This window comes from Rhinolophus sinicus, linkage group LG01 (genome assembly GCF_036562045.2).
Source record: "Rhinolophus sinicus isolate RSC01 linkage group LG01, ASM3656204v1, whole genome shotgun sequence".
Classification (NCBI taxonomy): Eukaryota; Metazoa; Chordata; class Mammalia; order Chiroptera; family Rhinolophidae; genus Rhinolophus; species Rhinolophus sinicus.
In genome coordinates, this window is record NC_133751.1 from 24,999,165 (window position 1) to 25,022,634 (window position 23,470).

The 23,470-nt window shown below is 35.8% G+C and overlaps 1 protein-coding gene across 1 annotated transcript in view; it reads right to left on the reverse strand.

The window, feature by feature from the left end:
• Nucleotides 1–4,848: 4,848 nt before the first annotated feature.
• The window catches only part of GPR149 (G protein-coupled receptor 149), a 59,472-nt gene continuing 40,850 nt past the window's right edge, over nucleotides 4,849–23,470 (reverse strand). The window contains exon 4 of the mRNA XM_019731922.2: nucleotides 4,849–7,087. Coding sequence (XP_019587481.2) covers nucleotides 6,512–7,087 — 576 coding nt within the window. The 3' untranslated portion in view covers nucleotides 4,849–6,511. The remainder of the gene's footprint in view (nucleotides 7,088–23,470) is intronic.

Below are 23,470 nucleotides of genomic sequence, written 5' to 3' on the forward strand. Positions count from 1 at the left end.
GACCAAATAATAATAATTATTACACTGCTAACTGAGGTCTGTCTTATATATTTTCTCAGATGTACCTTAGAGCCAAGTTTCTTGTTCCTGCCTCCCCGTCCAGGAATGGCCAGTTCTGGGAGGGTCCGCCAGTTACTGATACGAATGTTGCGCATCCGGCCAAAGGGCCAGTTCATCCAGATAAGCTGCAAGGCCTCACAGTGTGTCTGTCATGTCATCCTGATATAACTTAGCTACTTCTTCACTTCATCTGCTGGTGTGGGCGAAACAGACAGAACAAAGAGAGGATTCTGTCAACCCCTGATCAAGAATTTCTTTAACCCTAAGCTAATCATCACCTCACAACACAACAAGCATCATCTCATATCTCCCTTACTCAAGAGAATGAGACCAAACAGAAAAACAACCTCATCTCATGTCTCCCCTGCTCAGGAGAATGAGACCAAAGGGAGACAGCAAAGCAACATCATCCCCTATCTCCCCTGCTCGGGAGAATGAGACCAAAGGGGGAATTTACTCAACCCCTGATCATGGCACAGAAATCACTTGACATACAGGGACAGATAAAAGCTAATAGACAAAAGCTCACATCAACCAATGAAAGCAAATTTTCTTTATCATCTTCCCTACATGATCTAATATCTAAATTCCCTCCTTTCTGGGCAACAAAGAAATAGTAGGAACGTCTTAAAATTGCCAGCTCATTTTTTTGTTTGTTTGTTTCAGGTAAGTATGAAGTCTACTTCCTATTGTGCCTTTCTCATTCTTCCCTCTAATGGGAGGACTCGATAGCTGGGGGCTGGAATCATTTGGAGACATCTTCACTCACGCATCTGATAGTTGATGCTTATTTGGGGCTGGAATCTTGGCTACCTGTGGGCTGGAACACCTACCATAACCTGTCCATTGGGATTCTATGTGTGACCTAGTTTCAGCCTCCTCACCAAATAGCGGCTGGGTTCCCAGAGCAAGTGTCACAGAGAAGGGTGGAAGTACATGACATTTTTATTAACTAACCTCAGATACCTTACTGTAGTTGAGTCAGTCCACTATACTTTATTAATTGAGTCAGTTACAGCTGTTCACCCAGGTGTAAGGGCAGTTAGGCCGCAGCACACTGTGGGAGGAAAGTCAAGGTCACATTATAAAGGACAATGTGGGATGGGAGATATCATGCCCATCTTTGGAAGATACAATCTGCTATCAGTGCTAATTCAAGCCTTCTCCAAAACCATGTTATACCACCCTTTTGACAGTTTTACAGACTTCTCATGTTGCATCACAGGCACTACTGCTGTTATCCAGGTGTTAACCAGAAGTAGGGAAACGAATGATAATACTATAAGTAGCATTTAGTGAGTGTTTATTTTATGTCAGGTACTATTTTCACTCTATTTTACTACAATTAGGTCAAGAAACTCAAGGAACAGAAAGACTACAAAGAATGAGACCTCTCCAAGGAAAGGATATCACTATCACTGATGTAATTCATGAAAAATAATGCTGGAAATTTTATGAATGTTAGAAAAAAAATCTAGCATTCCTTATGCCTCCTTGCTTTATAAAGCTTCCATTTTCCATAACTGAAACCTCATTTATCTATTTATCAGAGATATTTTTAAAATACTAAATAGACATATTTTCAATTCTCTTCCCCGTAAGTCATGTTCCCCAATAGACATTTCACAATTATAACTCCAGAGAGGCAAGAGAGTGAAGTCTGCCTGGGGAAGGGTGATACGAAGAAATGAAAATCCCTGGCACATAGGAAGTAGAACAACAACGTGGCCATATTATCATAGGAGAATGTGGAAACAGTATAGGGGAGAAAGAAGGGAAGATGTGTTTGTATTATGACCTCCTTCCCCCATTGCAGCTTTTGCCACATTTCCTGCTTACAGTCCTGCAAGCAGACCATGTTTTGAAGCCATATATATATATATATATATATATATATATATATATATATATATATATATATATATATATATATATATAATTAATTGAGTAAAATGTGTATATATATACACTCACTGAAGCCTTGTATTCCCCTGGAATTGTAGGAGGTTTTACTTTTTTATTATCTCAAATTGATCTGTCCTCCTGTATGCCAATTTTGTCAGTTCCTACCACCAGCTATTCTTACCTCACTTACCTTTGGGGAGTCATTTAGACAAATCAGGATTTTTCCTGACCTTAATCCTAAAATTGGTGAACACTGAGGTCTCTTGATCTCAGAATAGCCAACCCTTTATCTATCCAAATCCATCAAGGGTATTCTTCCTGAATGAAGAAGAAAATCATAGTAGGTTTTCATATAACCCAGGAGGATGTAAAGATTAATAGCCTTCGTTTAATATGTTAGAATAGCTAAGAGGTTTTAGAGATAATCTAATCTACCTGGGTTGACCTCATCCTAATCTTTCTAACATCCATTCTAGAATAAACTGAGTTCTAAAGAGTTTAAATGTAGGCCAAACAGTGGTAGAGTCATAGTCAGAATCAGAAACTGAAATTAAGCTTTCTGATTCCTAGCACAGTGCTCTTTCCATGTACAACAAAGGTAGTTACATATAAGAAAGGTTATAGATTGTGGATATATCAGTTAAAGTTCTTACAGAAAACAGATGGCAAACTTAAAGTAATTCAAGAATATGCACACACACACACACACACACACAAAGTGTGATAAAAAATATGGTGAATGTTTAAATTTAAAAAAAAATTGCAATAAAAGACACATTGCTATTAATCCCCCTCATAATATTCCCCCCTCTCTTAGAACACACTTATTCCGTTGTTCCTGCCACTTTCTGAAGCAGCTCTGAACGTCCTCTTTTGTGAGTGTCTTTAGTTGCACTGTCATGGCTGCCTTGATGTGCTGAATTGATTCAAAATGTTTACCTTTCATGGTCATTTTGACATTAGGGAAGAGCCAGAAGTCTCACAGGGCCAGATCCAGAGAATAAGGTGGATGAGGACACAGTGTAAGGTTTTTATTTGATAGAAATTGCTGTATATCAGAAGCGATGTGTGACATGGAGCATTATCATGATGGAGGGTGAATTATGGCACACTTTAAAATACACCTCTCAACTGTAGCTCACACCCGACTGACTGCACCAAACAAGTTGAAACTTGTCACACACTGTTACTAAGGTTCGATACACCGCTTCCCGTATTGAAGATCCCTTCCTTTCCATTGGATGGCACGTATTTTTTGATCACTCCTCATATGTGTGTGTGTGTGTACATATACATACATATATATATATATATATATATATATATATATATATATATATACACACACACATACATACACACACTTATTGCAACTATGCACTTGGGTGCAAATGTAAAGAGACTATAAAAGGTTTCAGTAAACTGGATTTAGTAGTAACAGAGACGTTACCATCTCTAGGCCCAAATGAATAACAAAAGGGAGCACGTACTGGTATCCTAGAGTTAGCTGCCTAAAAGGAGCAGTGACCATTGGTAAAGAGGCAAATCCACTGCAAAGTGATCTTGCAGGGAAAGATTTAGACTAATAAATACCCTGAAATCACTCTCATCTTTCTGTCTGATCTCTTCCTGGACGTCCCATTTGGCTAAACCTAATGGGAAGTAGAGGGCATTCGCTTCTGTCTGTTGATGTAGTTGGTGCAGGTCAGTCTCTTAGTGCACAGTAGGATGGAGAAAACTAGAGGAATCTGTAGGAGAAAAGTTAAGATAACCAACATTCTGATCCAGAGCATATGCATATTTTGATATTTTAGTCGCAGTGCATTGTAAATATACCACCAAGAGGCAGAGAGCAATCCGAATTTTCTGTCCCTTTATTCTCTACAATTGCAGATATTAATTGGCTTCCAGCCTCTTTTTTGAATTTAATTGACCAAGTATTCAATAGCTCCGGATGGCATTGCTTTTTTTGTCATTTGGGGCATTTTACAGCTACGAGTGGGAGTAGGGGTATCCTCACCTTTCAGCTAAGTTCTGAAGGCATGACAGACTTTCCTCCTTTTATTATCTTCTCTAAGGGTGGGTTATTGATGACATCCTATTGTAATTTTCTTATTTCACTGAAAATACTGAAAAGGAAATTTCTTTTAACTCTCTAATAGAAACATAAAAAGGAAACGAGATACTGTTAGTAGGAAACTTGGAGTATTATAGAAACTCCTTTTTAGTTACAGTACGTGTCCTATGTTTTGGGGAAAAGAGCATAAAGATTAACATAACATAGAGTGACCATATAATTTAATGTTCAAACTGGGACACTTTTAATAATTAAAGAGAACACAATTGTTATGCCAGGATGGCAATTGTAAACTGGGGCTATCCCAGGCAAATCAGACATTCTGTCATTCTAACTATGAACAATTGCCACTATCTGCTAGTTCTATTTCTTTCTAAGGAAAAGGAAAAAAGAAAACATTGTTAGAGGTCAGGGGATTCCAGGATCCATGTTAAAGACCTTGAGTGTCTTTCATAACATACTTTCCCTTGAAAACTGCATAATCTCTTTAAATTAATGGTTTTTCCTCTGCCTGATCTAAGCACACATCTTGAAATTAAGGAAAAAAATGAATGAGTACGAAAAAAATCAAATTACATGTTTAATCTAAGTTTTTAAAAATATAATGAAAATATAAGATGTTAAGGCTTCTGTTGACATGTAGATATGTACCTTTACTATAACTGTGTGACCATGGATTTGTCTAAAACCTATGACCCTGACCTTTTAAAGTTTCTGGGAGTTGTATTTCTGCTAATTGATGGAGACTAAAATATACCTCTGAGACGCCACAAGATGGTGGTATTTTTATTAGGTAACAAGTACTTTTTGTGTTCAGATACATACTTTATAGAGAAAAGACATAAACTATACGAAATATAGTATTTATTAATAATAAGCAATATAACAATGCAAGGGTAAGATATTTAAATGTAGCACAAGATATTTATAAGGGTATTATACCAGAAACACATTTTACAATCACTATCACATTAACGAGTAAGTAAACTTTATACTAGTGTAGCCTACCCGTCTCTCTTAACAAGGCTCGGGAGGAGGAACCATCCATGCTTAGGTACAGCCCCTGTAGAGGTTTCTTGTAGATTCCACTACTCTTGGTTTGGAGTTTGAAGTGTTACAGATTAGTATGTGATGCTGATTAGCCTTTCAAACTATGGCTTTGAGCTTAAATTATCCTGGTACTGTGTCAATACAGCAGACCTTTTAAGTGTATCCATTGTATAATTAGTTCAACAATCAAGGGCAACTAACTGGGAATATCCTAGTTTTTTACAGTTGTGGCAGTATAGGCCCAGGTCCAGTGTGGGTGGGGGAGGGGAGACTGGAACCCAAGAGGGAAAAGGGGTATTACTGTCTTCCGGTCCAATTCTTGTGTCCTTCAAATCTTGATTTCCATTAATCTTGAAATGTATACCTTACAATCATTTAATAAAATGTATTGGATTGTTTCTTTGCTTGAGATACACATATCTTTGGGAAAGAAACTAAAAACCACCTAACTTGGAATAATATTTGAAATAAAATTTCCTGTGCTTCAAGAATGGCTTAGAAAGCTTGCCAAATCTGCAGCTTTAAAAACAGATACTTCTGTTTTGGGCTTACAGGATTTTCCTCTGCTTTACCCAGAAGTTTTTCTTGTATTTGGGCACACCTCACAGAACTTAATCTGGCAGTGCTTCCCCCAATTTCCATTCAAATAAACAAAACAATTCTAGAAATGGTGGACTATTTCTAATTCCACTTGTAACACACAGCATATTTGTTTTAAGGGCAGTCTTGACATACTGAAAAGGTGAAAGGAAAACAGTTATATTTAAGAAAGAAAGAAAACGTCAACAAACAATTTGTATTTTATAGAAATGAAGGAAACAAACAACTATTTACAGACTAGGGACATGCATGATTTGAAGTTGAAAGCTATTTGCCATTTTACACAGGAATATATTTCCTAGACATCACTGTAATGCTAAAGCTGTAACTAATAAGATTGCGTTGCTAGCCACATTTCGGCAAGCCTCTTTGAATACCACTCAAGAGTTTTGCTGCATTTCTTCCATTCCCCAAGTGTCTTTTTTCCTCCTTTCAGTTTAAAGGCCAACATTATGTGTAGAAACACGTGCATGGGAACAGTATACTCATTGAGTTTATACAATTTTTTGTTTACGTTGAGGTTGACAAACATAGGCAAAAACATTAGTAAACTAGGCCAAGATTTGGTTTAGAAAAGATTTTTAGAAATCGGGTAAGAAACATCTTTTAATTACCACAGTGTGTGATCTATATAGGTAACACATCAAAAGCACTTACGTGTTTGCACTAGTTCAGCTGTTCACACTAAAAATCACTAGTAAATCTGTAAAGCTTATGTAAATCAACAAATAAAAAAAGGAAATCAAATAGCCTCAGAACAAAGCTGTCAGTTTAGCAGTCTGAAGTTGCAGTCATTCTTGCCTTCATTCGGCCAAGTGATCACAAGCCATCCTTGCTTTCTTCCTCTCTTTTCCTGTAAGCTTTATTTAACAACTGGATTTCCTCCTGGTAGCCATCCCTCTCTTGATGTTGCCTTTTGCTGTTCTGCCTGTGTGCTTCAACGGTGTCCGGAATGGAGATGTTGATATCACCATCAGGATTACTCGTGGGTAAAAAGAGTGAGTAGGAGGCTGTTTCCCCTAAATCACACGAAACAAATCGATTTTCTTTGCGTGAGTAGCGTAAGGATGGAGATCTGACCTGTGGGGAGGACTGGCTGATGTTGCTAATGATTGACACCGTGTCCAAGGCCTCTTCATTGTCACAGATTTCAAGAACCTCCAAGTGTATTTTCACACTGGTGTCCGCAAATGTGGAGGGAGAATCTTCTGAGTTTGGTTCATGGCCAACACTTTTGGATCGATAGACTTCGATTTTCTTAGAGGCTGGGGTTATTTTTTGTCCTTCTGCGCTTACCTCATAGGTGGAAAGAGATAAGGTTTTCCCTGTCGGGGCTTGGAGAGACACCATCCCCTGAAATGCACACAAGGGAATAGCAAGGGCACCACCGGAACGCTGGGGACAAAAACAAAACAATTATTACTGAAAACTCGTTACTGACATTAGGCCATTTAGACAGGCATTTTATTCATCAACATAATAACGTTTCTCTATTTCAGACCCACCTCCCTAGAAACCTTTTACAGGCAAGGGATTTAAATTTTGCCATCAAAGTACCATCCCTGTTCACTTTCTCCTAGAAACAAAACATCTAAATGAGGGTCAGTCAGGAACCTTTCTTTGAAGATATGGGACACATTTCCACCATTGAAGGCAAAAGTTGTGTATTGACGGGCAGCAGTAGGTGTTTCCAAGAGCAGAATATGAGCATAGAATTGAATGCGTATTTACAATCTGGAATTGCTTTTATATTTTTGTTACATATTCAGTTACATTAAGAAGTTTGCATAGGTTGAAAGAAATGCATAGTTTGTTATCAGAATGCACCCCCCCGCCCCCCGTTTGATATGGCAGAGAGAATGATAATTGTGAAAGTATGATTCAGGTTAAGTACAAGAAATATTTCAACTGTTAGGTTTGCACATGCAGAAGAGGAACCAAATGTCACTACAACTGTGCTACAGTGTGCTTCCTTTTCTGCAGAGAAATCACAGTCATCAAAGTAAAACCAATAATAGAGAACTCCCCCATATCTTTGCAAAAAATTGCCTAAAAATGTAAACCTTTTATATTATATTTTAAACTTTGTATATTAACTTTTTAAAAATTGTACTCACTGCTAAGAAATACTTCAGAAGTGAAGAAAATAAGACCGATTTCTATAATAGTCTGTACTTTTTCTTGTTGATTTATGTTCTCATACTTTCAGTTGACTCATTTTTTTATTACATGTTAGTCTTATGAGTCAACATGAGGGCTCATGGTGTTTTCACATCTTAGGATGGTCAGCCTTTCCAGATTGCCAGTAGCTATCCTAGTTATAGCACTGAAATTCCTGCATCCCAGGAAACCTCTCTGTCCCGGGGAAACCAGGATGGTTGTTCAACCTATTAGCCATGGGCATTTTGTATATGGCCCTAAGAGTGGCTAGAGGAAGCCCAAGACCAATGTCCCATATTGGAGAACAGCTAGGGTTCTTGTCTACTCGGATAAATGTTTAGGGGAGCATGCTCATGAATTCCATTTGTGGTGCCGTCATGCCTCCTTGAATTTCGGGGCTGCAAAAAGTACAGACTAGGACGTGTGAGACATGTTGCCAGGCTTTCCCCATTATTCCCTATGGAGAAGTCTTGAACTCTGTCCGTAAGGGGACCTGGAAATCTAACTTTATGGCCTTGCACCCTAAAGGGCCATAAACTTTGAAAATTCATACTATGAACTTCAGTTTACCCTTCTGCTGAGGCACAAAACTTCATGAACTTCACATGTGTGATGTTGACTGAAGGAGGAAAGGCAGAGGAACAATACTTAGCTTCATTACTGTACAAGAGCATTGTTGGAGTGGTGGCAACTTTTGGCAAAGAAGTGACCTTCATTTACTTAATATTAAACCATTTATTAAACATTTTCTGGGTGGCTATTTAAGAGTCTGAGCTTGGCCTGCATGTGTAGATATGCTATACACTGAACATATAGTATATAAAAATAATAAATGTACAAAAGTGTATAAAAATAATATGTACAAGATGTGCTATGCTTGATTCAAAGACTTCACAGATAATTGGGTGAGAAAACAAAATAAAAATTTCATCTGTCACCGTCATAATAGCGATAGGAACCAGGCTCTGTCGGGTTCCAGGAATGACCACCTGATAGAAAGCTTCCATATGGGGGTGGTATTTGACTTGGATCCTAAGAATAAAGATCTTAATCAAGAATCAAGAAAAGATTTACAATTTTAAATTTACAGTTTTAAAAGCCTTGCTTCCTGAGTCATGAGTTAAAGGGTCAACCTAAAAACTTTCCACCCTGAGAAAATATTTCTTGTTAACAAAGTCAGAAACTTCTGTTTCTTTCTTAAATCAAAATTGACTGAGACAGAAAATTTGACTGTCGCTTAATAATGTGAATTATAAATACAGGCTTCTTTATTCCGGAACTAGTTAACCTGAAAGCTAACTTCCTTACATTACACTGTACTGCAAGAAGAGAAAACAAATAAACAAACAAACTATATCACTACTTAAAAAATTGTTTATAAGTTTTCTCTTTTATATGGTACACTATATAACCAAAGTCCTATGGAGTATACCAGTTTAAAAAAGAAAAAATGTTTGCTAAATGGGAGTGGGGGGATGGGGATAAGGGGGAAGGTGAGGGTTTAGAAAGCACAGTCAGTAACCACAAGATGGCCACAGGGTTACGAAAGTTAATTTGGGGAATGTAATCAATAATGTTGTGAAGATTTTGTAGGGTATCCGATGGACACTTGTCTCGTTAGGGAGACCACCTCAGGGATGATGTAGATGCCTGATCACTGCACTGTACACCTGAAGCTGAAGCTGAACAATAATGAACGTCAACTACAAGTGCATATATATATACATATGTATGTATATATATATGTGTATATGTATATATATGTATATAGTTACAGGAAGCAGAGTACAGCATTAAGAATAGAGACAGTGGAAATGCAATGGCTCTGTGCAATGTCAGAGGGGTAGTGGATAGGGGTAGGGGGGTTGACACAGTGTGAGGTATATAAATGATAAATATCTAACTATTACATTATTTTGTTCACCTAAAACTAATAAAAAAAAACAACAGAAAACTAATGAGAAAAGTGAGTTACGAGTGCCAAGCAGTACTGGCATGTCTATTTTAAAAGCACCGTCGCTGGAGTATCACCAGCATAACATGCCTTTATGTGTACCAACCTGCATCAGTGGTGAGTGGTTCATATGAAAGCAAATGGAATAAAGAATATCTTTGCATCTGGTGTTATACATCCACATAGTGCAGATTACAATAACTACCCCATGCTAACCTTATCTTTAAATGAACGAACAAGCTTTACTGAGTTATCAAATCCCTCTCATTAAAACTGACATTTGAGAAATGCATAGTGCCAGAGAGTAGCTAAGTATGAAGTCGGATTAATCTGAGATAGCACACAGAATCTTGAGTTATCAAAATCATTTTGTGACACTTTCTTTTTTTTTCTTTCATGCATGTTTATAGTAGCAGGATATATGTGCTAAAAGGTTATATGTATATACATACATATATATATATAATTCAAAGTATTGAAACATGGTCTCCTTTTGAGAGTCATAGAAGTAAAAACACAGAGACAGTTTATCCAGAAACAAAGTAACTCAAAATTGGCAAGTTAGTTTCAGCAAAACTACTTTTACTTTAGGCGAATTTAGTAGTTTTAATTTTACTGGTTAGGAAAGTATTTAATGTATAAGTCATTTTGGTTTTAGATTTGTGTAAGAACTATAAATGTAAGGCATTTGTACCAAATTTTGTTTGTATGTCTTTAAGCAAAATGGTGAAAATTTGATTTCACAATGAAGTTCATAGAATTTTTTCTTTCCTTTTAAAGGGACTTGTCTATTAAGTTAGAGAAACATTGGTCTAGGTGAGGGAAAATTTGAACTAAGGGAGCTGTAATGGGGTAGAGATTCAGAGAGAGAGCTGACAGAATTTAAATCAACAGATTTTTCCACCCCTTGGATCTAAACCATAGATCATTTTTTAGCATCTCAGATTGCTCCACACAAAAGAACAAGAAATAAAAAGATAGATGACATCTTTAGAATGCATTTTGATTGTGTTTGATGGTAAAATAAAAGCTACATATATTCGTCTACCAGCAATTCTATTTCTGAGGTAATTCCAACCCCAAATCTCAACACATAATAATGTTTATTTCAACACTGTTGTAAGCCCCCAAATTAGAAATAAATGTACATCACGCAGAAAATACTTGAATAAATTATGGTACAGTTATGTACTGGAAAACTATCTTGAAAAAATGAGTTCAAGCTATAAGTTCTGCCAGTGTAAAATAATTTCAAAACATTTTAAGTTAAAAAAGCAAATTGCAAAATGGTATGTATAATACGATCCAGTTTTCATGTAGAAAAACACCCACCAGAAATCAACCAAATTATATGTTTATAGGAATAAAAATAGATATACAGATACACCAGCACACACATATATGTTATAGGCATAACAAAAGGTTTGAAAATTTATATGCCAAACAATTGTTTTCTTGGGAAGTGGATGGGGGAAGGATTTCAACTTTTATGTTTCATATTTCTAAATGATTTGATGGTGATGATGTTGCTCACGGAATTTGATTAGGTAATAGAGGAGGCAGAGAGTAAAATACTATTACTGAAAGGTCATCAACGACATAATATGGGCAGGGGAATGAATGTGGGTTGTCTGTGATGGTGGTCATCCTTAGAGTTCAGTGTGATAGTTTGGTGTTTGTGTGGCATTTGGGTTTTGTTTTGTTTTTTGCCTTTGGGGTTTGTGCTAGCTAGCATGTTTCCCAAAAAATAAGACTGGATCTTATATTAATTTTTGCTCCAAAAGACACATTAGGGCTTATGTTCAGGGGATGTCATCCTGAAAAATCATGCTCAGGCTTATTTTCCAGTTAGGTCTTATTTTCAGGGAAACACGGTATTTTTAGTTTAGGAGAGAGGAGACAAGCTGGGTAGAGAGTGTTGTCTCAAAATATTGCCCTAATGGTTTGGTTGATTAGCGTGAGGGTTTCAACTAGGGTATAGCTTATTTTCCATTAACATTTAAAAAGCATAGATAATGGCACTTATCACAAGCAAAATTAAAATAAAAAAATATCGAAAAGGAAAAGGATCCACTGGTCCTAGGCAGGCAAAAATTTATCATGCTCTCAAAGTGGCGAAGGTCTCTAATGATTCAGATTCTCCTCACTAATTTTATTGGAAAAAAAGTGTTATAAACATTTGAGTCCCACAAGCAATCAAAGTAAACATTAAGTTCAAATAAAGAATTGAAATTTAGAAAAAAGAAAAGAAATAATACTGCAGGACTTGATTTACAAACTACAGTGTAGCCCACAGATTTGCAAACCATTGAAAAAGTTCATGAACAAGTTCAAAACAACACTAAAAGTAAAAACAAACAAACAAACAAAAACACTAAAACCTGAAAAGAAAATTAACATTAATTACAAAAAGGAGATCATATAAAAGACTGTTAATATTGGTTCAATTTATCTTGATCTTTGTACTAAATTCAATAGCGTCCCCTCCAAAATTCTTATCCACTGGTTACCTGTGAATATGACCTTATTTGGAAATAAGGTCTTTGCAGATATCATCAAATCAAGATAAAGTCATACTGGATCAGGGTGAGCCCTGATTCCAATGACTGGTGTCCTTTTCAGACAAGGGAAAGTTGGCCATAGACTCACATAGGGAAGATGGACATGGGAAGAAGGAGACAACAACTGCAGTTAAGCTGTCATAAGCCAAGAAGGAAGGATCCCTCCTGGAGCCTCAGGGGAGTGTGGCCCTGCATACACCTTGATTTTGGACTTCTGGGCTCCAGAAATCTGAGTCAATAGATTTCTGGTGTTTTAAGCTATACAAGTTTGTGGTAGTTAGTTTGTTACTGCTGCCCTAGGAAGCTGGTATGTTTTATGCAAACAGATACTGAAACACATGTGTAAATAAACATTTTGTAGAATTTGACAACTGCCTGTTTTCTTCTAAGGAGACTAGATTTACGAGGCGTTTCTGTCAAATCCACATAGAATGTAACCTCCTCAAGGGAAGGGAACATTTCCTTGTTGATCTTTATTTTCTCTGCCATTTATAACAGTGACTAGCACGTGACAGCTCCTCAAAAAATATTTGTTGGATAAATAAATATGAGACATTGACTTTGTGGACTATAAAGCCTGCAAGATTCCACATTTTAACTTTCTAAAGCATAAAAAATAAGATCACCTTTTAAAACCGTTGCTGTTTAATTTTTTTTTTTTTTTTTGTATCTTAACAGCCCTATATATAAATGATGATAGAAGTACATCAGGAGAACATATTAGAACAAATTCTTTTCATAAAAATAAAATAGGATATTAGGGGACTGAATGTGTATGAAAGTTTAATGCATGATAAAAAACGATAGATTCAGAGAACATAAAACTACTCATTTAGTAGTTGCTGCTTTATTTCCATTTAAAAGTCAGTGAATTAGCATATGCTGTCAGGAAGAATGATAATCCATTATTGCTGTATTCCTGAGTGTAGGTGGCTGGGAGCTTTTTTGTTTAGAAATGAAAAGCAGTCTCTAAACCTCAGAAAGGCTTCAGGAGGAGAGGGTATGACATGTAAACACATTAGCACAAATAATCTGCTCTGATAATTGACTCAGACTTACTGACCTTGGGCATATTGAAGTTTTTTATTTCTTCACTATAAGCCTCTAGGTGAATTCAGGGTGAAATTACAATATAAAAAGAGTTGCTGCTAACAGGATGAAGTATTCTGTTGATTATCTGAATCACTTAAGAAAGACAAATTTAGGCACATGAAATATAGCACTCACCGGTGGAAAGTACACTGGACTGGAGTTCTAATTTCTCATTTTATAATGGGAGACCTGACAGCCAGCCAGGTGACACGACTTGCCCAGGGTCCCGTGGGTAACAGCAGTAGCAGTGACACCACGATTCAGGTTCCTCCACTCCCAGTTTAGTGCTCTTTCACCATGTGGTCACTTTACGAGAAATCTGCTTTAGCAGGAGTGGATCATGGGTTTTCTGTCCTCGCAGCTAGAATTCTGTCATTAATTCATGAATAATCCAAGTGACTAAGAATTTTCATCTAAATTAAAATCATATAGGTTATCTTTAGGTGATTTGGGTGGCTTTTAGGCATCTAAAAGTACAGACCTTGAGGAATTAAGTCGAGCAGACCATCTAGGTTTGGGGGAGAAGAGATAGAAGCACTGAAAAAATAGCAGGGAGAGAAAGAACTTTTAAGAAAAACAATAAAGTAGATTTTTAATTATTTGTGGAATTTTATTTAAAACTATGTGATTACTCTATTTTCATATATTCAGCCCCAAAATATTCCTTGTGTCATCCTGTCGCCTTCATTTAAATGTTTAATACACCACAATGAAGAAGGCTATACATGAACTGCTCAAGGAAAAGGCGAGAAAATCCTGACCTACTATATGGCATGGAAAATGCCGGGTATTTTAATATACTTCCCACTTAATCCTCACAGACCTTTGAGCTGTAAATTATGCTTTTCCTTTTTAGTGGCAAGTCTCACACCTGTGTAACAGGTTTAGGATTGATATTCATCATGAGAAATATTTACTGATCCTGCTGAACATAAACCATCTATCAGCCTGCTTACTAGGCACTTTATATACAGTTTCTTATTAATTTTCTCATCAACCTTGTGAACTTTAGACACTGATCATCCTCATTTTATAGATGACATAATTGACTCACGGAGAGAGAATTCGAGTGAGAAAATGTCTTAGTCAAATCCAAATCCAGAGCAATCTGTCTCACACCCTCTGTCCTTAGCCAGTCTGCTACTTCAGGGCATGGTGTTAGCAGTTAAAAGATGAATAACACCTCACTCTCCTCATCCAGTTGGAACCCTCAGTGTCCTGTGGGAACTAGGGAGAGGAGGAATTTATTCACATTAGGAAGTGAAGGGAATATTCGGAGAAGATACTTAAGAAAATGGTTTCTAAATAGGGCCCTAAAAGATCATTTCAGTAGTCAGAAAAATAGGACAAACGCATTCCAGGATGAGCCAACAGTAAGAGCAATGGCAAATGGAATTTGGGGGGAATGACATAGGAGAGGGAAATGAGCCTGGGTACAGAGGCTGGGCCCAGGGCTGAGAGCCCCGCACAGCAGGACAGTGAGTTTTGATTGTATCATACAGGCAACAAGGGAGATTTTTGTTTTCGCATTTGCAGAATGGAAAGAAATTAAGATTTATAGACCGTCTCCTATGTGCCACTGCACTTGGCACTTTACATGTGAAATCTCATTTAATATAATGATCCATGAGGGAAGTAAAGCTATTTCTATTTTACAGAGAAGTAAATTGAAGTGTGAAGAGGTTAAGTAACTTGCTTAGATTACATTGAAAGTTAAGTTTTGAAATGTGATCTAAACTCAGCTCAGATTTCAGATACTTTCCACCATGCCATGTATGGTCTAAGAAGATAATTGGGGACCTTGTGAAAGATTGGAGGAAGGAGAATGTGGTGGCAGAGAGACCAATTAGAAGGTTTTTAAAATCACTGTTTGCAAAAGAAAAGGGGATTTGAACTCCAGTCGTGGGAGTAGAAATGACAAATGTGGAATGGACTACAGGGGAATTGCAGAGAGAAAACTTGAGACTGTGCAGGATCATGGTGACGTACTTCTGTGGGGTTACATACATCGACCTACCTCTGAATTTAGGAGTCACTTTTTCTGTAACCTTTACCTCTCTAAGCCTCAATTATCTCGTTTGCAAAATAGGAAGAATGAATGAGTTAATGCATGTAAAATGATTAGCCGAGTGCCTCACACAAAGTGCTCCAAAAGTATTAGCTATTATTGGGATGTGCATAAGGGGAATCCATGATGCCTTTAAGATTGCTAGTGCTTGTGTCTAGTACCAGTAGTTGAGATAAGGAGCTTAGGGGGATGTAGACATGTAATCCTACATTTATAATCTTCATCTCCTATTTAGGCAGCATATTCCTCTACCCCATTTTAGTCTAATGGTCTAAATATACTAAATAAAAGCCAGTGATTACTGGAGTGGATGAAAAATATGACTCAATATATACTGTCTACACAGAACTGACTTCAAATTTGATAATATAGACAGACTGAAAGTAAAAGGATGGAAAAGGATGTAGCATGCAAACATCGATAGAAGGAAAGCAAAACAGCTATACTAATATCAGATAAAATAGATTTCAGAGCAAAGAAAATTACTAGAGACAGGAAAGATTATTATACAATGATAAAAGGATCTACCAAGAAGACATAGCAATTCTGGCTATCATCAACAAGACAAATAGTAACAAGTGTTGGAGAGGATGTGGAGAAAAAGGAACCCTCATACACTGTTGGTGGGAATGCAGACTGGTGCAGCCATTATGGAAGGCAGTGTGGAGATTCCTCAAAAAATCACGAATAGAATTACCATATGACCCAGCAAACCCTCTCCTGGGTATCTACCCAAAAAATCTGAAAACATACATAAAGACACGTGTGCTCCAATGTTCATTGCAGCTTTGTTTACGGTGGCCAAGACATGGAAACAACCAAAATGTCCTTTGATAGATGAATGGATAAAGAAGTTGTGGTATATATACACAATGGAATACTATTCGGTGGTAAGAAAAGATGATATAGGAACATTTGTGACAACATGGATAGATCTTGAGAGTGTAATGCTTAGCGAAATAAGTTAGACAGAAAAAGCAGAGAACCATGTGATTTCACTGATATGTGGTATATAAATCAAAAACAACAAAAGAACAAGACAAACAAATGAGAAACAGAAACTCATAGACACAGACAATAGTTTAGTGGTTACCAGAGGGTAAGGGGGGGTGGAGGGTGGGAGATGAGGGTAAGGGGGATCAAATATATGGTGATGGAAGGAGAACTGACTCTGGGTGGTGAACACACAATGGGATTTATAGATGATGTAATACAGATTGTACGCCTGAAATCTATGTAATTTTACTAACAATTGTCACCCCAATAAATTAAAAAAAAGAAGACATAGCAGTTCTAATTGTGTATACACCAAACAAAAGAGCTGCAAAACATGTAAAGCAAACTGATAGAACTGAAAGGAGAAATAGTTAAATTCACAGTTACAGCTGTAGACTTGACCACCCTTCTCTCAGTAATTGATAGAATAACTACACAGAAAATTAGCAAGGATATAGAAGAATACCATAAACCAACATGATCTAATCAACATTTATAGAAAGAAAAACTTCCATTTATAGAAAACTCCATCTGATAAGAGCAGAATACATATTTTTCAAGTTCCATGGAACATATACCAAGATAGGTCATATCTAGGCCATAAAATAAATCTTAATAAATTTAAAAGAATTAAAACTATACAGAGTGTGTTCTACAGCCACAAATGGATTCAAGGTAGAAATAAATAACGAAAAAGACAACAGGAAAATCTCCAAACTCTTAGAAACTAAACAAAGCACTTCTAAATAATCCATGAGTCAAAGAGAAAGTCTCAAGGGAAATAAAGTACATTGAACTGAATGAAAATGAAAATACAACCTATCAAAATTTGTGGGACACATCTAAAGCAGTGCTGAGAGGGAAATCTAAGGCATTAAATGCGTATATTAGAAAACAGAAATAGTTTTAAGTTAGCAATGTAAGCTCCCACCTTGACAATCTAGAAAAAAAGGAGCAAAATTAATTCCAGGAATGTATACAGGAGGAAATATTAAAGTTGGGAGCAAAAATCAATGAAATTGATAACAAAACACTAGAGAAAAATCAATGAAACAAAAAGCTGTTTTTTTTAACCAATTGATAAAATTGACAAACCTCTAGCAACACTAAGTAAAAATGAAGGCACAGACTGTGCAGACATCAAAAGGATAATAAAGGAATACTACAAACAACTTCACACATTTAAATTTGACAACTAGGATGAAATGGACTATATCTTTGAAAAACACAAACTACAACAATGCACCTACTATGAAATAGATAATTGGATTCATAATTTTTAAAACTCTCAAAAGGAAATCTCCAGACACAGATGGTTTCACTGGAGGAATCTACCAAACCTTTAAAGGATAATTAATATAAATTCTACACAATCACTTCCTGAAAATGGAAGAGGGAACATTTTAATTCATTTTATGAAGCTAGTTTTGCCCTGATACTTAAACTATTAATAGAAAGAAAATGACAGGTGGATATCACTCAATGTAGATGCAAACATCCTTAACAAATATTAGCAAATGGAATTCAGCAGTCAATAAAAAAATTGTACTCTGTGACTGGCTGGGGTTTATTCCAGAAATCCAAGGTTAGTTTCAATATTCAAAGGTAAGTTGATGTGATCCACTGTATTAATATGCGAAACAAGAAAAATCACATGATTATTTAAATTGATGCAGAAACAACTATTTGACAAAATTCAACATCCATTCATGATAAAACTAGGACTAGAATAAATTCCTCATCTATAAGGAACCTATAGCTAACATAAAGGTGAGAGACACCTTTCCTTTAATATCAAGAACAAGGCAAGCATGTCAATTTTTACCGTTCCTATTTAACATAGAGCTGGAAATTCTAGCCTGTGGAATAAGTCAAAAAAATGAAATTAAAGGTATACAGATCAGAAAAGAAGCACTAAAGCTGATGATACTTCTAGATAACATGATTGGTCTTGGTAGAAAATTCCAAGGAGTCTATACAAACACCTGGAAGTAATAAATGAGCTAGTCAAAGTTGCCTGTAAGTTAAATATACATAATCATTTGTGTTTCTATATACAAGCAATGGACATATGGACATAAAAATTGCAAATACAGTATCATTTACAATTGCTCAAAAAGTAAAACACTTAAGTATTAGTCTAACAAAACCTGTATAGGACTTAATATGCTGGAAACTACATGATTTAGGAAAGACATCAAAACCTAAGTAAATGGAGAGATGTATCATGTATATGGACTGGAAGACTTGACATAGTAAAGATGTAAGTTCTCCCCAAATTGATATATGGGTTTAATGCAATTCCTATTACAATCCCATCAAGATTTTTTTTGCTGATATAGAAATGATTGTTTAAAAATTTCTATGGAAAGGCAAATACACTACAATAATTAACTTATTATGAAAAAACCCAATATAGTGGCAGTAACCAGTCTACCTAACTTCAATATAGCTACAATAACTGAGTCTGTATTATTGGTGGAGGAATAGACACACAGATCAATGGAATTGAATAGAGAACCCAGGAGTGGTAGACCCACTCAAATATGCGCAACTGCTTTTTGACAGGTGCAAAGCAATTCAATAGAGATAAGATAGCCTTTTTAACAAATGGTGCGGGAGCAGTTGGACATCCATAGGCAAATAATAATAATAACAATAATAACCTAGAACTAAGTTTTATACTTTATTCAAAAATTAACTCAAAATGGATCATAAACTTAAATGTAAAACTGCAAAACTTCTATGAAACACATAGGCGAAAACAATGTAATAGTTAGATATTTATACCCGTCATCACCCCAATAGACTTTAATTGAAATTAAAAAACCCAAGGAGAAAATCTTTGAGTTCTAGGGCTAAGCAAAGTGTTCTCAAAATTGGTACCAAAAGCATGATCCATAAAAGAAAAATTGATAAGTTAAACTTCATCAAAATTAAAAACTTTTGTCCTTTGCACATGCAGTTCTGATTCAGTAGGTCTGTAGTGGTCTGAAATTCTGCACGACTGAAACCTCTCACTTGGTATTGGGGCTGCTGGTCCATGGACCACACTTTGAGTAGCAAAGGACATAAAATCCGTAAGCCTCCTTACAGTTCTAAAATTACATTATTTCATGGGTTGGGTAAATAGATTTTATTTTATAGTGTTAGCAATTTAGAGAAGTAGAAAATGGAACGCAGTATCAGTTGAAAGAATAGTAGAACACACACCCCCAGACAACGTTATAGCTAAATAGAATTAAAAACAAATCTTACCTTTTCAAATGCCTTTAATATATTCTAATGCTTTAGTCAAGTGATACATATTGCAAATGATGAACTATTTTGATGAAAAATGGTCAAGTTCCAGTGTGAATCTTTATTCTACCTTGATCTTACGGCCAAATTATAAGCTTCTGAAATGAATGTAGCGTTCATTTAAATTATTTATTATTTACAGAAATTGGTATTCTCATATTTTTAATTCATACTTTTTTGACTTTACCTGAGCCCATGAGCACAACCATCAAAGCTACGAGAAATTTTGAATTTAAGTGTGTTGTTGCTCTTGGAATTATTGGACAAGTGTTTTCCATTCTCTGGTCTAATAAAGCAAAATCTCTTGTCTTATCTCTAATAATGACATTTCAACTCAGATATGATGTATATCCAAATTTATTTCCATGTGTTACCGATTCTTTCTGGTTTTCCCAACGAAATAGAGAATAAACTGTCATTTGAAAGGGAGTATACATTGATTTTATTTAGAAGAGAAATAAGATTTTATCAGAAATAAATGAATCCTAAGAAATGAAATAGTTTTTTTCTTATCTTAATAATAAACACTCATTCAATTGGGTATTGTATCAGTTAGGAATATCTTACTAAAAGTGGTTTCATGAAAAAATTTTCTCATATCTCATTGACCAGAATTAGGTCAGGAATGAAGGTTTATTTTTATTTGTAAGACAGTTGCAAAAGATAAATACAGTGGTTTTGGTAAGATTACTATTAATCTAGAAAAGGTGTTAAAATTCATGTTGATGTCATTTGTAAAAGTATAGAAGACAAAAATGTTTTTATCAGACAGTATAATATAACAAAAAGGTCAAACCAAAAAAAAAAAAAAAAAGGAAAAGAAAAAAGAAACCTATGGAGACAGTTGATGGGGGCGGGTGGGGGATATTCTGGGACAGGGGCTGGTGATAGATTAAGAGTAAATGGATACATGTGATCTAATTGGTGTGATAAAAATTTTTCTAAAATGGATTTATGGTGATGATTGTACAACTTGGTAAATTTACTAGAAATCATTGAATCGTATACTTGAAATTGGAGAATTATATGATATGTAAAACATTCCTCAGTAAAGTTTTTTTTTTTTTTTAAAGTTTATTGGGGTGAAAATTGTTAGTAAATTACATAGATTTCAGGTGTACAATTCTGTATTACATCATCTATATTTCATATTGTGTGTTCACCACCCAGAGTCAGTTCTCCTTCCATCACCATATATTTGACCCCCTTTACCCTCTTCTACAACCCCGCTACCCCATTACCCTCTGGTAACCACTAAACTATTGTCTATGTCCAGGAGTTTTTGTTTCTTCATTTGTTTGTCTTGTTCTTTTGTTGTTTTCAGTTTTATATGCCACATATGAGTGAAATCATATGGTTCTCTACTTTCTTTGTCTGACTTATTTCGCTTAGCATTATAATCTCAAGATCCACCCATGTTGTCGCAAATGGTCCTATTTCATCTTTTCTCATGGCCAAATAGTATTCCATTGTGTATATATCCCACAACTTCTTTATCCATTCATCTATTGAAGGACACTTTGGTGGTTTCCATGTCTTAAAGAGCATTTGACTGACATTCGAGAGACCCTGAAATACTGTACTTGTTCTGCCACTGAATAAATAGCTGTGTGACCCTAGTCAAGCAGTGAACTCACTGTAGATCTTTTATTTTCATTGTCTACATAAAAAGGAGGTGAGGCAGATGAACCCCATAGTATCTCTTGTGTCTCCCCATTTTAATATTCTATTTCTCTATGGTGGCATAGTTAGCACTATTGTTCCTTAAAAATATCTAAGTAAGATGCACTTCTGAAAGAAATTAACAACACAAAATTTCCTTTAAAATCTTGCCAAAATAAATTATGGATTCAAGCTTCTTCAAAGACTCGCCCCCTTTTTAATCAATAAAGCATTACTGCTGATGGAACATTTTTTTATGATTTCAAACTACATGAAACCTAAGCCACCATGCATACTGTACAAAGAAAATGTCTGTGGTAGGAAGATAAAATAAGAAAAAAAGTGAAACAGATTGTAAACCAATGTTTAGAAAGTAACCTACAAGGAGATTTTAATGATGCTTATGTAGTTTAAATTATCAATCATAAGAAGCATTTATTGAACACTAGGTATAAGAGACCATGTAGAATACTGCATATATGAATATAATGGGTTTGTGTGTGTTTTATATATGTATAATATGTATAATAATTTGTAGTTAATTTTTTCCTGATAATAAAAATAACACATTACTGCTTAATATTCGCAATTAAAATACCATCTGAAGAATATGCACCAAGCAATCCTTAGGTTATAGCAAATTAAGGGTGATGTCCATGTGAATATAATTTTAATCCTTTTGAAAAAAAGTGATTATTCAACTCTATATAGCGATATAACTTATATGGATATTATGAGTTATATAAATGAGTGGGGTTTTATTTTAATTTTTTACAAAATTGTATTTTTTTTTTTTTGCAAAATAGGGGCAAAATTCTCTACCTTCCTTTTATACTTCTTCTAGAAAATTATCTAATAAAACTGATATTTATACCTTAAAAAAAGGCAATACATGCGATCAGACTGGTAGTTTGTCAGTGTAATTAAGCTGGGAAATACAGTCTCCTGAATCCCCTTCCTTGTATACGTTTCTAGGTAAGAATTGATCGAGACAGGGTCTTACTCAGTATTTGAAAGGCAGAAACAAAGCAGTGGCCATAACCATCAGAAGCTCATTTCAAAGGTAGATTCAGAGACAGAAGAAGAGCTGCCTGGCAGGTGCCAGCTTTTCATCTCCCTTTCCTGCTGCACCTCTAGCTTTGCTTCCTGACAAACAGTGACCTTGATCTACATCCAGATGTTTGGCAGTGCAGCCACAGAGTTTGTAGTTTATTCAGAGGCAACAGCTTTTCATAGGCGTCTATGCAAATTCCCCCATCATATTCCTGCTTTGGTGACTAGACATGTTTGGCTTCTCAAATTGACTGCTTATGCTCAGTAACTCCATCTCTGACCTTCCAGGTGCTCATCCAGACCGGCACATCCCCAACTTTTCCCACAATTCTACATGAAGCTCTTATCCCGTAATAGTCATAGTGCATCTGCTCTCCTGAGGAAATACAAAATCCTCGTCCATGGGAGAGAAACCCCAACTTTAATAGTTAAAAAAAAAAAAAAAGCAATGTTTTTTTAATTAATTCTAAAACCCAAATACACTTAGGGCTGCAGGTGCTACCGTGTAGTTCCACAGAATCTCTGTCATTCAGTAAGAAAATGAAGAAAAAAGAAAAACAACCATGGATAAGCAGCAACCAAATAAAGAAGGGGCTCAACCTCATGCATAAGCTCCTAAAAGTTGTGGCTACTAACGAAAAGAAACAAATGATTTGCCCACTTTCATAGGTCGTTGTATGGAAAGAAGATGATTTGAAAATATTTGAAAATTCTGGTATATAGACTCCATTTTGGCAAGAGGTGATTTGAAGCATTTGTTCTCAAAAGGAAGGGTCTGTATAGTCCACACTATTTTCATAATAATACTAAAGCTTTATTTACCATTTTCACTGTGTTGACATGTTCACTGAAGGTACAAAAGAAATGATGTGTAGAACTGCTGGCACTTTAATGATTCAAGTCAGTGGCACCAAATTCTGTTAGTAGGTGTT